The following is a 15,375-nucleotide window of genomic DNA, read 5'->3' on the forward strand; positions in this document are numbered from 1 at the left end:
GACTTCATATGTGCAATTGGCTCAGTGACAGGATGGATCGGTACCCAAACTGGATCAACCTGATCTGATTCAGTGATGAAGCCCATTTCCACTTGAATGGTGTCAGCAACAACCACATTAACATTTTCTGGGGGACAGAACCACCTGAAGAGATCACTGAGAGGTACGTGAAAAGGCCTAAGGTCACATGTTTCTGCACCTTCAATGCCAGATGGGGAAAGCTAGGGCCTTACTGGATTGAGAATGAGAACAGCAGGATGGTGACAATCAACGGTGAGCGCTACCGGGCCATGCTCCAGAAGTTCCATTATGATCTACCCCAAAGGGTCACCCCAAACCAGCTCAGCATGACCTGGTTTATACAGGAGGGTGCACCCCCGCATACAGCTGGTGACACCATCACTGTCCTGTGGCAGCTCTTCAGAAACCGCCTCGTTGCCCTGGATACAGCTCATGACTGGGCATCCCGTAGCCCAGATTTTAACCCTCTGGACTACTGGTTCTGGAGGGCTACCAAGGGCTCTGTCTATGCCAACCACCCTGCCACACTGGATGATCTGAAGCAGGTGGTGTCAGACTTCCCCCAGGCAGTGCCACATGAGATCTACAGGAAAGTTGGACAGAACTTTGGAGTCAGGTTCAATGCCTGTCTGAACTGCGGAGGGGCACACATCGAGAACATCAATTACAAGGATTTTGCGTTAATGCCAATTTCAGACCTTGGGCTCTCATTAACTCTAGCAGTGACTTACTGCAATAGCAATCAGTGATAGAAAATACCACGTCATAAGCTTTCAAGAAATGTTTAGTTCACGTTCCTGAGGTTTCAGTTTCTTTGTAAATAAACACTTAAAGTTGCATCACTCTTTTTGAAACACTGTATATACCGATGGATTTTGTTTTTTTAATGGCATGAACAAACTTTGGTACATCACATGTGATAAAGGTTGCGGTCAAGTTGCATCGAAATTGTATGTGTGGTTTCAAAAAAGAAAGCAAATACATATTTTGGGGGGAAACCCCCCTTACAGCCCCTTAGACCCCAATTTTTCCAATATCATGAACAAACTTTGGTAAATCATGGGTGATGAAAGTTGGGGTGAAGTTTCATCAGAATTTCACGTGTTGTTTCTGCGAGTTTCATCAGAATTACGTGTGTTGTTTTTGCGAAGACAGCAAATACCTATTTTGGGAGGGGGGCAACCCCCGGTAGACCCCAACTCTTTTTTAATGCCATGAACAATATTTGGTACATCATGAGTGATGAAGGTTGTCGTCAAATTTCATTGGAATTGTGCGCTTTGTTTCTGAGAAAAAAAGCAAATACCTATTTGGGGGGGGGGGCAACCCCCATCGACCCCCTAAGGGCCAGATTTTTTTTTAATGCCATGAACATTGGTACATATACGGTGATGAACGTTGTGGTGAAGTTTCATTGAAATCCAAGAAGTTGTTTTTCATTTCAGAGAAGAAGTTGAAAGTATTTGTGGACAGATGGACAGACAGATGGATGGACAGATGGACGGACGTGCCATCATGTGAGCTCACTGGAACTACGGTCCAGGTGAGCGAAAAAAAGGATGGAAAGAAGAGAGATGAGTATGATAAAATAGATGAATGGATCGTCTCTGGAAGAAAGAATTCCGAGCTTTGAATTCGGGAAGATATTAAAATATTGTTCTGGAAATGACTCCAAATGAGTTAAACATGTTCAATATAGCAAAGTTATTCATTTAATAAGTGTCTCAGCAGAAGCGTCAAGTAATTAAATGTGATATTAGACATGCGTCACTGATGCAATACAGTAGTTAGATACCGTCAACCTTCCCCATTGTGTTTCTAAAATTATCAACTGGCTTGACCACATATATTGACGTTTTACCCTGTGGAATCTGTCACATATGTCTCTTTCAAAGTTCTGTTCGGCCTTGGAGGGCAAGTTTAGGCAGGGAATCCCATCGAGTAAACCGGGCCGAATGGCAGCTCTGAGCAGCCCTGTGAGGACATGGAGGAGTCGCTCTGCCCACCAGGCCAAGCGGCGGCCCAATGGTGAATGAGAGGCGAGGGGCAACGTATGTAAAGCATCATCGGTGACATGCGTGGCTGAGCTGTTAAAAGGTGAGGGCGAGAAGGAAGCGAGAAAAGAACCTGAGAGACGCTGAAACGAAGGTTGCGCTGGACTGGAGCTCCCGCGAGCCAACCATGTCTCAACCAATTGAGCCACGTCTCACCTGTTTGAAGTGCACCACTCTGCCTCTTCTCCATGGTGGCCCTTGCCTGTCTGGAGCGACCAGGATCTTCCAGTGCTTGCGGAACTCACCTGATTTGCCCAACAATCTCTTTCAGTCCTGTCAATTCCCTCAGTCTCTCTATCATGTGTGCATGAGGACTGAAGACAGAAATAATTAAGGTTCCAGTTTATTCGTTGGTTTGTGGGCACGTATCATCAGTTAATGGGTTAAGGGGGTTCGTTTTATTGTCCTTATCGATTACAAGCAAAGGTACCCAGTTTTGCCAGGCAGCATTGGGTCCCTCATCCCACCCCGTCCCCTCCATCATCGCACCCCTCCCTTTGCTTCCTCCCACCCTTCCCCTTGACCCTGACTTCTCCCACTCCTCCTCCTCCCAATTCACCCCTCCTTCCACACCCACCTCCCACTCCTTCACCCACACTCCCACTCCTTCCCATCCCACTCGATCCCATCCCCTCCCACTCGATCCCATCCCCTCCAACCCATTCCCCTCCCTCCTCCACCTTCCTCCCACAAAGGAATCTTCTCATCAAAAGAAGGCATGGTAGAGATGTAATGAATCTGGAGAGTATTCAGCGATTGTTTATTGGAGAGCGCTCACCAAGTGGCTTAAGCACTCAAACAAGCACTCCATTCAAAATTGCTGATAAGGAACAGCTTTCTTGGTAACTGAACACACCCGTGGACATTTTAAGTCAAGGAACTTGGTGCTGTCCTGGTTCACAGTTCCTGACCAATGGGGACCAACACATGTCTCATAACCATCCCTATCAGTGCTAGTCGATGCATTCAAATTCCCCAAGACGAGAAGGGTATCTCACCTGGGGCACTGATCAACCATAGGCTGGAGCGCGACATAGAATGCGTCCTTCACGATGAGATCACTCACCTCAGTTGGAGCATTTTCAGTGATCAGGGAAACAACACCCAAGGAGTGATGAATCCTTGGGCTCATAATATGCTTGTTGACCGGTGTTACGTCAATTATCATTGGAGTCAGCTTATTGGAAACAGCTACAGCAACTGCTTGGACATGGTAATCATCAGAGTGACCAGACCAATATTATGTATAACCATCCGCCATGATCTCACCACTATCCAGTCTCCGAACCTCAGAGTGCTGCAATACCGATGTTCAAACGCTTGAGCTCAGATAACAGAGACAGGTGATCATCCTCTCTTCGGGATACGACATTCCAGGCACCCACCCAAAGGGAGCGTGTCAGGTTTACCCAAGGAGACCACCTTCTGGTGAATGACACCTCAGCACCACTCCACCACACACCACCACAGTCTGACCAAGGATGTTTACCCCATGCTTTTCCTGTCATTAAGAAATGGGGGTCCCAAAGGCATTGCCCCAATCCCGTCATCCGGTGAGCTGCCCTGCGATGGGCAGCAGCACAGGAGATATTTCCACGGAGTGGGTTTTCAGTTTCCTTTGCGTTTGTGGGTTTTGCAGAATGAAGTGTTTTTATGGTAACCAGAGTGCAAATCCTGCCACCAACTTTCAAAAAAAGTAAGTAACCCAACAGCGGGATGACATCCGCAGAAACAGTTGGGAAATAGATATGGATGGCCATCAAGTCACATGGATCTCCTCTGCTGTTTGACAGGTTTCGTTTTTAATCCTGCTGGGTGTTAATATCCATACACCCTCCTCACCAGACAACCTGGTGGGTGAGACGGTTTGGTGGCCGACAACCCAACAATGAAACAGGTTAGTACAGGTTTAGATGGTACCTGTATAGCAAGTCACAGAGCTAATCTGGCCTGACGTGACAGTCACGTGACTGGAATGAGCTTTGCAATACCCGTTACCATTCTGGAGCAGAATGTTGCTGCCAAATTTCGCCTGGTCTGGCCAAGCGGTTTGGCCGGAGAAGTGGAAATAGGAGACAGACGGACAGACTGTACCAATTCTTCCTATAGATGTGCATGAGAATTCAAATATAAAATGTAAAAATGAAATAAATAAAGGAAAAATGCAATAAAATCTTCAAAAATCAAATTTGCATTCTTAATGAAACCACAAACCTGACAGCCTTGGATAGCCTGCTTGAAAAAATTATCCAGTAGAAGGTTGTCCAGATTTGGGTTTCGGTCAAAGGCTTCCTTGATTTTACCAAGGAATACACTGGAGGAAGGCATGAGGACAGGTCAGTCAGACAGCAGATTATACATTTGGATAAGCTCAACAGATAGATTTAAAACTTCAGAGTGGAGAAGTATTAATGGAATCGATTGCTTTTCCAACTCATTTTAAAGCACCAAGCACCCATTGCTGGGAAAATTTACTAATATAATGACAACAGAGCAAATCATGACCGTTTAAACCAGTATTTTTGGTCAGTACTGCAGTATTAGCAATGAAACTTAAGAGATGCAACAAGTACACCACCCCCATGCCAAATCTATACTAATAAAAGGCAATGTGTGTGTGCATGTGTGCGTGCGTGCGTGCGTGCGTGCGTGCACATATGGGGTTTCAGAATGTGGAATGGCATCCTCCCAGGTCAGGTATGGGAGCATGTGCCAGAACAGCGCGTCGCTGCGTCCACTTTCCGTCAGTACTCCAGGGGCCTCCGTCTGGCCATCCCCCAGGCGGATGCCAGGCCCATCCCCATCTCCTTGAGATGATGGTCAACCTGCTGCAACCATGAGGCACGTGGTCGGCCCACTGGCCTCCTCCACTCATGAGACTCCCTCGCTGAGAGAATCTGGTGAGCAGGATCAGCATCAGGAAAACGAGCCACATGTCCATACAGCCGCAACTGACGCTCACGGACTATGCAGGTAACAAATCTCATCCGAGTCTCTCTCAGCAACCGCTCGTTGGACACAAAATCCGACCAGCGATAGCCAAGGATTCTCCGAAGACACCTGGTATCAAAGGAATTAAGTCTCCGTCTCAGATCCTTGGTCAGAGTCCAAGGCTCGCACCCATAGAGCAAGACTGGAAGTACCAAGGACCTGAAGACTCAGACTTTCGTCCTCCCGCACAGGTACCGGCAGCGCCACACCCCATGATCCAGTGAATCCATGACTCCCCAGGCCCGACCCAGACGTCTATTGACCTCTGACTTGCAGCCAGCAGAGACATGAATATCACTGCCAAGGTAAGTGAATCTCTCCACGACCTCAACATCCTCACCACAAACAGACACAGACAGGACAGCAGCATCCAAGATGTCACCGAAAGCCTGCTTCTTAGTTTTGACCCAAGAAACCCGTAATCCCAGCGGCTCCGACTCCTCATTCAGCACCTCGAGGGCCCCCAAGAGGATGTCTAAAGTCTCCGCAAAGATGACTGCATCGTCTGCAAAATCAAGTTCCGAGATCTTGACATTCCCAAACGATGCACCGCAACTTGATCTCTCCGACATCCTCCCTAAAATCCAGTCCATACAAGTGCTGAAAAGTGTGGGGGCAAGTACACATCCCTGACGAACTCCAGTAACAACTGGAAATAAGTCAGAGGTGGTACCACCACACTTCACAGCACTCTCAGAACCAGAGTAGAGTTCAGACATCAGATCGATCAGTTTTGGTGGCACCCCACGAAGACCAAGAATCCTCCAGAGGACATCCCGATTCACTGAATCGAACGCTTTACAGAGATCAACATAGGCTGCAAGCAGCCCCTGCCGAAACTCTCGTCTGCGTTCGGTGAGGACACGAAGGGCAAGGATACGGTCAATCGTTGACCTCTTTGGTGTGAAGCCTGACTGCTCTGGACGCTGGTGCTCAAGCAGATGGTGGCGAACCCTATCAAGAATTATCCGAGCAAAGACCTTGCCCGGCACTGAGAGCAGCGTCACCCCTCGGTAGTTGTTGCAGTCTTGGCGATCACCCTTCCCTTTCCAGAGAGGGACAACAAGGCTCCTCTTCCAGTCAGTTGGGATGATGCCTGTGTTCCAGGCAGAGCACAAAACTGCATGCAACGACACGAGTGCAGCATTTCCACCAGCCTTGAGAAGTTCGGCATGGATGCCACAAATCCCTGGAGCTTTGCCCCATTTCAACTGGTTCACCGCAGCCCGTGTTTCCACAAGCGAAGGTGGACCACAGTTGATTCGTGGGTCAGCAACAGGGATTGTAACACCCTTGACATCCAACTCGACAGCTGGGGGATCAGCCTGGTACAACCGCTCAAAGTAACTGGCCCAGCGGGCATTCACTTCAGACTCCTCTGTCAAGAGCCTACCACTCTCTGCTCGAACTGCAGTGCTCCGAGGGATGGGCTTGGATGAACGTAATGCGCGAATTCCCCTGTAAGCGGGACGAGAATCACCTGTCCACAGGTGATGCTCTACCCCCTCACTGATTCATCGCACATAGGCCTCCTTGTCCACCCTCAGTGCACGTACAGTTTTACGCCTCAGCTCCCTGAACAGCTCAGCTCTGCCATTCAGCCTGGCCCTGCGACTCTGGTCAATGGTATCCAGTGTCCCTTGAGAGACAAAATTCTTCTTTGCCCTGCGGTGAGTTCCAAGACATCCACCGGCAACATCAAGGACGGTGGTCTTGAAGGCGCTCCACAACTCTTCAGGACCCCCCAAAGCACCCAGACCCCCCAAGTGTCCACTCAGCCTGTTCGCAAACTCCTCAGCTACTCTCTCATCCCTGAGCTTGGCAACATCCAGCCTAGGCTGGGATGGTACCATTCTCCAGGATTTAAGGTGCAGCTTTAGAGTTGCTACAACAAGCCTGTGGTCAGTATTGAGGAACTGAGCACTCCGGTAGACCCTGCAGTTCTGGATCATCCTCCAACGACCGTCAATGAGGACATGGTCAATCTCCTTTGCCACACCGCCAGCGTTGGAATACCAAGTCCAGCGATGAGCTTGTGGGCGCTGAAACCATGAACCAGCCACCCTAAGTCCATGACTTCTTGCAAAGTCAAGGAACTTCATGCTATTCTGGTTCATAGTTCCTGACCCATGGGGACCAACACACACCTCATAACCATCCCTATCAGTTCCAGTCGATGCATTGAAATCCCCCAAGACTAGAAGTGTATCTCGTCTGGGGCACTGATCAACCACAGACTCGAGTGTGGTGTAGAATGCATCCTTCACGGTGAGATCACCTCGCCTCAGTCGGAGCATAAACAGAGACCAGGGAAATGACACCTAAGGAGTGACGAATCCTTAATCTCATAATACGCTCGGTGACCGGTGTTACCTCAATTATCATTGGGGTCAGCTTATTGGACACAGCTACAGCAACTCCTTGGGTATGGTAACCATCAAAGCGACCAGACCAATAGTAAGTGTAACCACCCACCATTATCTCGCCGCAATCCGGTCTCCGAACCTCAGAGAGAGCTGCAATCCCGATGTCCAAACGCTTGAGCTCAGATGATAACAGAGACAGGTGATCATCCTCTCTTAGGGATAGGACATTCCAGGCACCCACCCGAAGGGACCGCCTCAGGTTAACCCAAGGAGACCGCCGTCTGGTGGACGACACCTCAGCACCACTCCGACACACTCTCCCGCAATCTGACCCAGGGATGTTACCCCGTGGTTTCCCTCCTATCAAAGATTGGGGGTCCCGAAGGCTTTGCCCCAATCCCGTCATCCGGTGAGCTGCCCTGAGAAGGGAAGCTGCACAGGAGGTACTCCCACGGAGTGGGTTTTCAGATTTTTTTGCGTTTTTGCGTTTTGCGGAATGAAGGGTTTTACGGTGGCCGGAGTGCAAATCCTGCCACCAACCTCCAAATAAGAAGTAACCCAACTGCAGGAGGACGTCTGCAGACACAGTTGAGCACTAGATATGGATGGCAGTTGGCTCACAAGGAGCTCCTCCGCCCTTTGACAGGTTTTGTTTTTAATCCTGCTGGGTGTCCATATCCAAACACCCTCCTCACCAGAAAACCTGGTGGGGGAGACGGTTTAGTCGCCGACAACCCGACCATGGAACAGGTTAGTACAGGTTTACATGGTACCTGTAGCAGGTCACAGATCGAACCTGACCTGACATCCTCCCAGGGTGTGTTCAAAGTATCCACCCTTCATTTCGGTAAGAGGTCACGATTCATGGACCAAGCTGAGAAGTTTTCCGTTTTCAAAGTTTTGTGCCGAGGTCTCTTCAGGATCGTCACTGAGCCCAGGACGGATTCCAACTGTAGTTCGTTTGTGATAATATTCCCAGGGATGGTTTTAATATCTCTGAGGTTCTTTCTCACCACTGGAACAACTTTGGCATTCTTCAGCTTCAAGGATCTTTTCACTTTGTGCTTGAGGTCTTGGTATTTGGTCATTTTCTTGATTTCTGCGTTGTTCGTCCAAAATCAGTGGTATAAACACCTCAATCAGCAATGCCTTCTTTTCTCTTTTTTTGCACCGAAGTATGATATCTGGTCGCAACGCTTTGTTTTCGATGTTCGTGCCCGATGGGATCATAAGCTTGTACGTGAGCGGTACCTCAATGTTTTCAATGATTGCTTTTGGTTTATTTTCCCACAAATATTCTGGAATTGGAATATTAAAGTTTTTGCAGATATGCCAGCGGATTACTTTACAAACTTTGTTGTATCGTCGTGTGTACAGCTGTTCTGACACGTATTTTTGTAATTTTTTCATGTTCGGTCATCAAGCGTCACACATCATTCGCTTTGCAAACCCGACCACCACCATCACCTGTATTTTTTTCCTCCTCTTCCCCACCCTTTTCTCTCACTCTATCTCTTCGTTGCTCTCCCCTCCTCATAAAATGCAGCACTCTCCTCTCACACTCTTATCTATCTCTTCTTCTTCTTCTTCTTCTTCTTCTTCTTCTTCTTCCAGTCTCTCTCTGTCTCTCTCTCTCATCAACGTACAACTTTGCGACTCAGCCGAACAGTAATGGCTCATGTCTTGCTGCAGCACATGAGCAAATTCACACAGCACAAACATGAGAATCGTGCAGCCTTCTCTGGCGTGTCGAGAAGAAGCCAGCAAGCGAGACCTTTCTGTCTCCACCATGTACCTCACCCAACTCTCTATTTTCCAATCATGCCCTCGTGTCTCTGAGGTCACATCGCCCAACCTCGGGAGTGTGACTTGCCGGTCCAAAGCCGAAAAGGCGCGATTTTTTTTGCCTGCTCAGAAATGCTCGACTCTGTTGTTGTTGTTGAAAACGTGGTTCATATATTTCCGGTTTTGTAAATGCAAAAACATCGGAAAAGGTCATGGGGGCAATCACACACTGGGAGCAATTAGCCTCAGACCCTACCCAATTAACACAGCACCACCACTGCGTGGTGATACGAACAACTTAAGCCGGCAGTTTTCCATACTTGAATTACATTGAGATGTCTCCTGCTCGTCCACGGACCACGCTACACTTTACAATCATACATTAACTATGAAGTTGCTTCATCGACCCCACAAACAAAACATTATTATAGATTTCAGGTCAGGTTTCTGAGGAAGTTGATACATTGGACAAATGACACATTAAGGTAACAAGAGACCTCGTTAAATGTGGTTATTCCTTGTCAAATGGTGTGGCGTTGAGTGGCATGGGAAAACTTGGCTTAAAGGAACTGTACTTGAGCACCTTTGTGAGTACGAATGAAGCAGAACTCTCATCTGAAATGGTCATCGGTCAGATCAGATATGGGAGCATTCACCGGAGCAGTGCGTCACTGCGTCCACTTTCCGCCGGTACTCCAGGGGCCGCTGTCTGGCCATCCCCCAGGCAGATGCCTGGCCCATCCCCATCTTCTTGAGATGCCGATCAACCAGCTGCAACCACGAGGCACGTGCTCGGCCCATTGGCCTCCTCCACTCACGAGGCTCCCTCGCTGAGAGAATCTGGTGAGCAGGATCAGCGTCAGGACGTCAATACAGCCGCAACTGACGCTCACGGACCATGCAGGTAACAAATTTCATTTGAGTCTCTCTCAGAAACTGCTTGTTGGCTACAAAGTCCAACCAGCAATAGCCAAGCATTCTCTAAAGAGACCTGGTGCCAAAGGAATTGAGTCTCCGTCTCAGATCCCTGGTCAGAGTCCAAGTCTCACATTCGTAGAGCAAGACTGGAAGCACCAAGGACATGAAGACTTGGACTTTTGTCCTACTGCAAAGGTAATGACAGCACCACACCCCATGATCCAGTGAATCCAAGACTCTCCAGGCCCAACCCAGACGTCTAATGACCTCTCGCTCACAGCCAGTGGAGACATGAATATCACTGCCAAATAAGTGAATCTCTCCATGACCTCAACATCCTCACCACAAACAGATACAGATACAGATACAGACAGGACAGCAGCATCCAATATGTCATTGAAAGCCTGGACCTTACTTTTGACCCAAGAAACCCATAATCCCAGTGGCTGAGACTCCTCATTCAGCACCTCGAGTGCCCCCAAAATGATATCTAAAGTCTCCGCAAAGATGACTGCATCATCTGCGAAATCAAGGTCAGAGATCTTGACATTCCCAACTGATGCACCGCAACTTGACTCTCCCACATCCTCCCCAGAATCCAGTGCATGCAAGCGTTGAAAAGTACTGGGGCCAGTACACACCCCTGATGAACTGCAGTAACAACTGGAAATAAGTCGGAGATGGTACCACCACATCTCACAGCACTCAGTAACAGGGCATAGTTCAGACATCAGATTGGAGGATTCTTGGTCTTCGTGGGGTGCCACCAAAACTGATCAGAGGGCTTCCCGTTTCATTAAATCAAATGCTTTGCAGAGATCAACATAGGCTGCAAGCAGCCCATGCCGAAACTCTCCGCTCCAAGTGCAGTACACCGAGGGACGGGCTTGGAGGAACGCAACGTGTGAATTCCCCTGAAAGCATGATAAGAATCACTTGACCACAGTTTATGCTCTACCCCCTCACAGATTCCTCGCACATAGGTCTCTTTGTCGACCCGCAGCGCACATACAGTTTTACGTCGCAACTCCCTGAACAGCTCAGCTCTGCCATTAAGCCTGGCCTTGCAACTCTGGTCATTGGTGTCCAGTGTCCCTTGAGACAAAATTCTTCTTCTCTCTATGGTGAGTTCCAAGACATCCACTGACAACATCAAGGATGGTCATCGTGAAGGCACTCCACAGATATTCAGGATTCCCTAAAGCACCCAGACCCTCAAAATCCCCACTCACTCAAACTCCTCAGCTACGCTCTCATCTTTGAGTTTGCCAACATCCAGCCGGGGCTGGGATGGTGCCATTCTCCTGGATTTAAGCTACAACTTCAGAGTTGCTACCACAAGCATGTGGTCGGTATTGAGGAACTGAGCACTGCAGTAGACCCTGCAGTTCTGGATCATCCTCCAGCGATCATTGAGCACATGGTCAATCACCTTTGCCACACCACCAGCATTGGAATACCAAGTCCAGCAATGAGCCTTGTGGGCGATGAAACCATGAACCCGTCACCCAAAGTCCATGACTTCTTGCAAAGTCATCGAACTTCGTGCTGTTCTCGTTCACAGCTTCAGACACATGGGGACCAACACATCTCATAACCATCTCTGGCCGTGCCATTTGATGCATTGAAATACCCCAAGACGAGAAGAGTATCTCGCCTGGGTATTGAGAAGAGTATCTCGCCAACCACATACTCGAGCGTGGCATAGAATGCGTCCTTCTCGGTGAGATCACTCGCTTCAGTCAGAGCATACACAGAGACAAGTGAAACGACACCCAAGGAGTGACGAATCCTTAACCTAACCCTAACCCTAACCCTAACCCTAACCCTAACAAATCGTCTCATAATACACTCGCTGACTAGTGTTTCCTCAATTATCACTGGAGTCAGCTTATTGGACACAGCTACAGCAAGTCCTTGGACATGGTAACCATCAGAGCGACCACACCAATAGTAGGTGTAACCACCCACCATGATCTCAGCACTATCCTGTCTCTGAACCTCAGAGAGTGCTGTAATTCCGATGTCCAAACTCCTCAGCTCAGATGATAACAGAGACAGGTGATCATCCTCTCTTAGGGTTCGGACATTCCATAAACCCATCTTCAGGGACCGCCTCAGGTTAATCCAAGGAGACCGCTGTCTGGTGGATGACACCCCAGCACCACCATGACACACATGACTACAATCTGATCCGGGAAGGTGACCCTGTGGTTTTCCTGCTATCATCAAAGATTGGGGGTCCTGAAGGCTTTGCCCTAATCCTGTCATCTAGTGAGCTACCATGCGGAGGGCAGCTGCACAGGAGGTACTCCCATGGGGTGGGTTTTCAGATATATTTGCGTTTTTGTATTTTGTGGAGTGAAGGGTTTTCCGGTGGCCAGAGTGCAAATCCTGTCACCAACCTCCCCCCAAAAACTAACCCAACTGCAGGAGGACATCTGCATACAGTTGGGTACTAAATATGGATGGCCGTTGGCTCACAAGGAGCTCCTCCACCCTTTGACAGGTTTTGTTCTTAATCCTGCTGGGTGTCCATATCACGTACCCTCCTTACCAGGAAACCTGCTGGGGGAGATGGTTTACTCACCGACGACCAGACCATGAAACAGATTAGTACAGGTTTACATGGTGCCTGCAGCAAGTCACAGATGTAATCTGGCCTGACCTGACAATATGGTCAGAGATGGAACTCAAAACAAGAAAAAGTGTCAAATATAATCAACAAGTCTGCCACAATGAAATCCACAACCGCCTTGTACCTGCGGATTATGCAGCCACCTCTCCACATCAGAGCAATTCCTCCATAATTCAAGGACCAATTGAAGTCCTTTGCCGCTTGCCGCAACAGCATGAATCCCTGGGCATAAGAGATGATCTTGGAGGCATATAAAGCCTGGAGGGAAATAAAGAAAGAAATAATATCAACACAAGTCTGAAGACGACGATGGTTCACGAGCGGTATTTGACGATGCAGATTGTTTCAGAAGTCAAGGTTGAGACGATGTGATAATTTTTGACCAAGTTATAAAAATGATCAACATTATGTGGTACGAGCGACAGGTTATTAGCTGCACAATGTCGAAAACCCGGTTTCGTTCAACAACTTTCAAAATTTGACCTTTGCATAACCTTTAAAGGTCACAAAACAATGTTGTGGACATTAAAATAAGAAAACAGGATACATGCTATAGCTTATTGGAGTTAGTTCGTCGAAGAAGGTCGAAAACCCGGTTCGATTCCCACAACTTTGAGAATTTGACCTTTGTGGCCTTTAAAGGTCAAAGGTCAAGGATTATGACCTTTGGTGCAAAACTTCCTCTGGAACATTCCAGGAACAATTTAACGTCATATAGACTATATGGCATTTCACACTCATCGGATTATCAATACTTTGATGAAATCAGCGTAAAAACAAACTTGAAGGGGGCGCCACGGGCAAGGTGTTCGAGATAGAGCAAAATGGTTTCAAGACTTTAGGTGGCTAATGACCTCAAGATTATACGTAAAAAATATTGTCATCCTAGCTCTCAAAGTTTGGGCGGTCGTCTGATTTTTACGTCAAAATTCGAAATTTTCTAAGTTTTTGACCTTGTGATGAAAATTAAAAATCGGACAACGCCAACTTTTAGATAATTCATTTTGCTATTCAAATACTGAAGAACCCATTCCATTCAGTCAATTCCCTAGGAGAAGATAGATTTTTAATCCGACTACCCCCCTAAAAATGCTATTTTTTGGGCGTGGCTCCGCCCACAATGGGAGTAGCACGCCCTCATCCAGCAAAACACAACTAGACATTGATATCGAACACATAACCAAGTTTCATCAAGATCTGATCAAAGTCCACGGAGTTATGCTCTGGACAGACAGACACACAGACACACAAACATAACAAATATAGTGGTCACTCTGGCTGGCGCTCGTGAACCAATAAAGCACCACAAACTGAAATTGAGACAGTACATACACAAATTACACAACTAAATAAAAAAAAATGCTTTGACTATACCACCAAAAGTATTGGGACATCACACCAAGCTTGAAATGAAACCTGCCAACCTGTCTGTGCACATCTTGCCACCAATGCTAAGCAGCATACGCCACATAAAACTGTGACTGGTATTTAAACTCAGTTGTATTCAAAATTCTGTGAAATAAAAAGCTGAATGACCTTGACCTTCAATCTCAAACGGTCAAGTGTGAGACATCCACAATTTTTTTTTTTTTTTGTATACCTTGGTCGAGGCTCGTATGAGAGCAAACACACAACTCACAGCAAGGAGGCATGAGACAAGAGGGGCGGGAGTGGAAGGGACAAAACAGTGGGGAACAGACACATTAGGTGAACTGTGGAAGGGAGAGGGATGGGGATGGGACGGGGAACATGGCGAAGAGAAGATGGACATTTCAGGGACTTTCAGGAAGGAAAGCAGGAGAAATGAAGGAAGTGGGCTTGGGTGGATTATCGGGGGTAGAAAAGATCGAGGATTTGGATGGGGGAAGATAAGAGGTGGTGGTGAACAGCTGTTTTGAAAGCCTGGAGGGAAGAATGGGAAAGAATAGAGTGAGGAAGTTTATTCCAAAGGCGGGAAAAAAGAGGAATGAAAGAGTGAAGATGAGCAGTGATTCGTGATTTTGGTAGTTTTACCAGAAGGGGGTTGTTGGCGGACCTTGAGCGCCCTGTGGAAATGTGGTGGGGACAAATCGCAGAGAGAGCAGGGGGGGCAAGGCTGGAGAGGAGTCGGTAGAAGACAGAAAGACCACCGACTAACCTGCTGTGATTGAGTGAGAGGCCCAAAGACTCAGCTTCATTGCGGGAGATGCCGATGATCTTAAATGCCCTGGTTTCGACAGCGTTAAGCCGAGAAAGGTGGAAGGCAGGAGCACCAGCCCAGAGGGGAGAGCAGTACTCCATCAGGCTACGGACAAAAGCTTTGTAAGTGGTCAGGAGCTCAAGAGGGCCGAGGAAGGACTTAGCACGACGGAGGATTCCAGGTCGGCGACTGGCTTTTGAGGCGAGGTTGGAAATGTGACTTTCCCAGGAAAGGTCATGGCAGATAGTGAGACCTAGAAGCTTGAAAGAAAAGACTTCTTCCAGAGGATTGTTGAGAAAGTGGATGGGGGGGTTTTGTAAACGGTCCTTTCGAAGAGACATAGTGAGAGTGTGAGATTTGTCTGGATTGAAAGACATGTTCCACGTGTTGGACCAGTTTGTGATTTTATCCAGATCTGCAGTG

The 15,375-nt window shown here is 47.9% G+C and overlaps 1 protein-coding gene across 1 annotated transcript in view; it reads right to left on the minus strand.

Moving 5' to 3' along the window:
* Positions 1–15,375, minus strand: part of PGD (phosphogluconate dehydrogenase) — a 178,886-nt gene that overhangs the window by 33,222 nt on the left and 130,289 nt on the right. The window contains exons 10-11 of the mRNA XM_085848498.1: positions 12,898–13,031; positions 4,290–4,389 (exon numbers count right to left, since the gene is read on the minus strand). Of these exons, the coding sequence (XP_085704624.1) occupies positions 4,290–4,389; positions 12,898–13,031 (234 nt within the window). The remainder of the gene's footprint in view (positions 1–4,289; positions 4,390–12,897; positions 13,032–15,375) is intronic.

The sequence above is a fragment of the Eptatretus burgeri genome, chromosome 1 (genome assembly GCF_056783735.1).
Source record: "Eptatretus burgeri isolate ZD-2024b chromosome 1, Ebu_testis_v1, whole genome shotgun sequence".
Taxonomy (NCBI): Eukaryota; Metazoa; Chordata; class Myxini; order Myxiniformes; family Myxinidae; genus Eptatretus; species Eptatretus burgeri.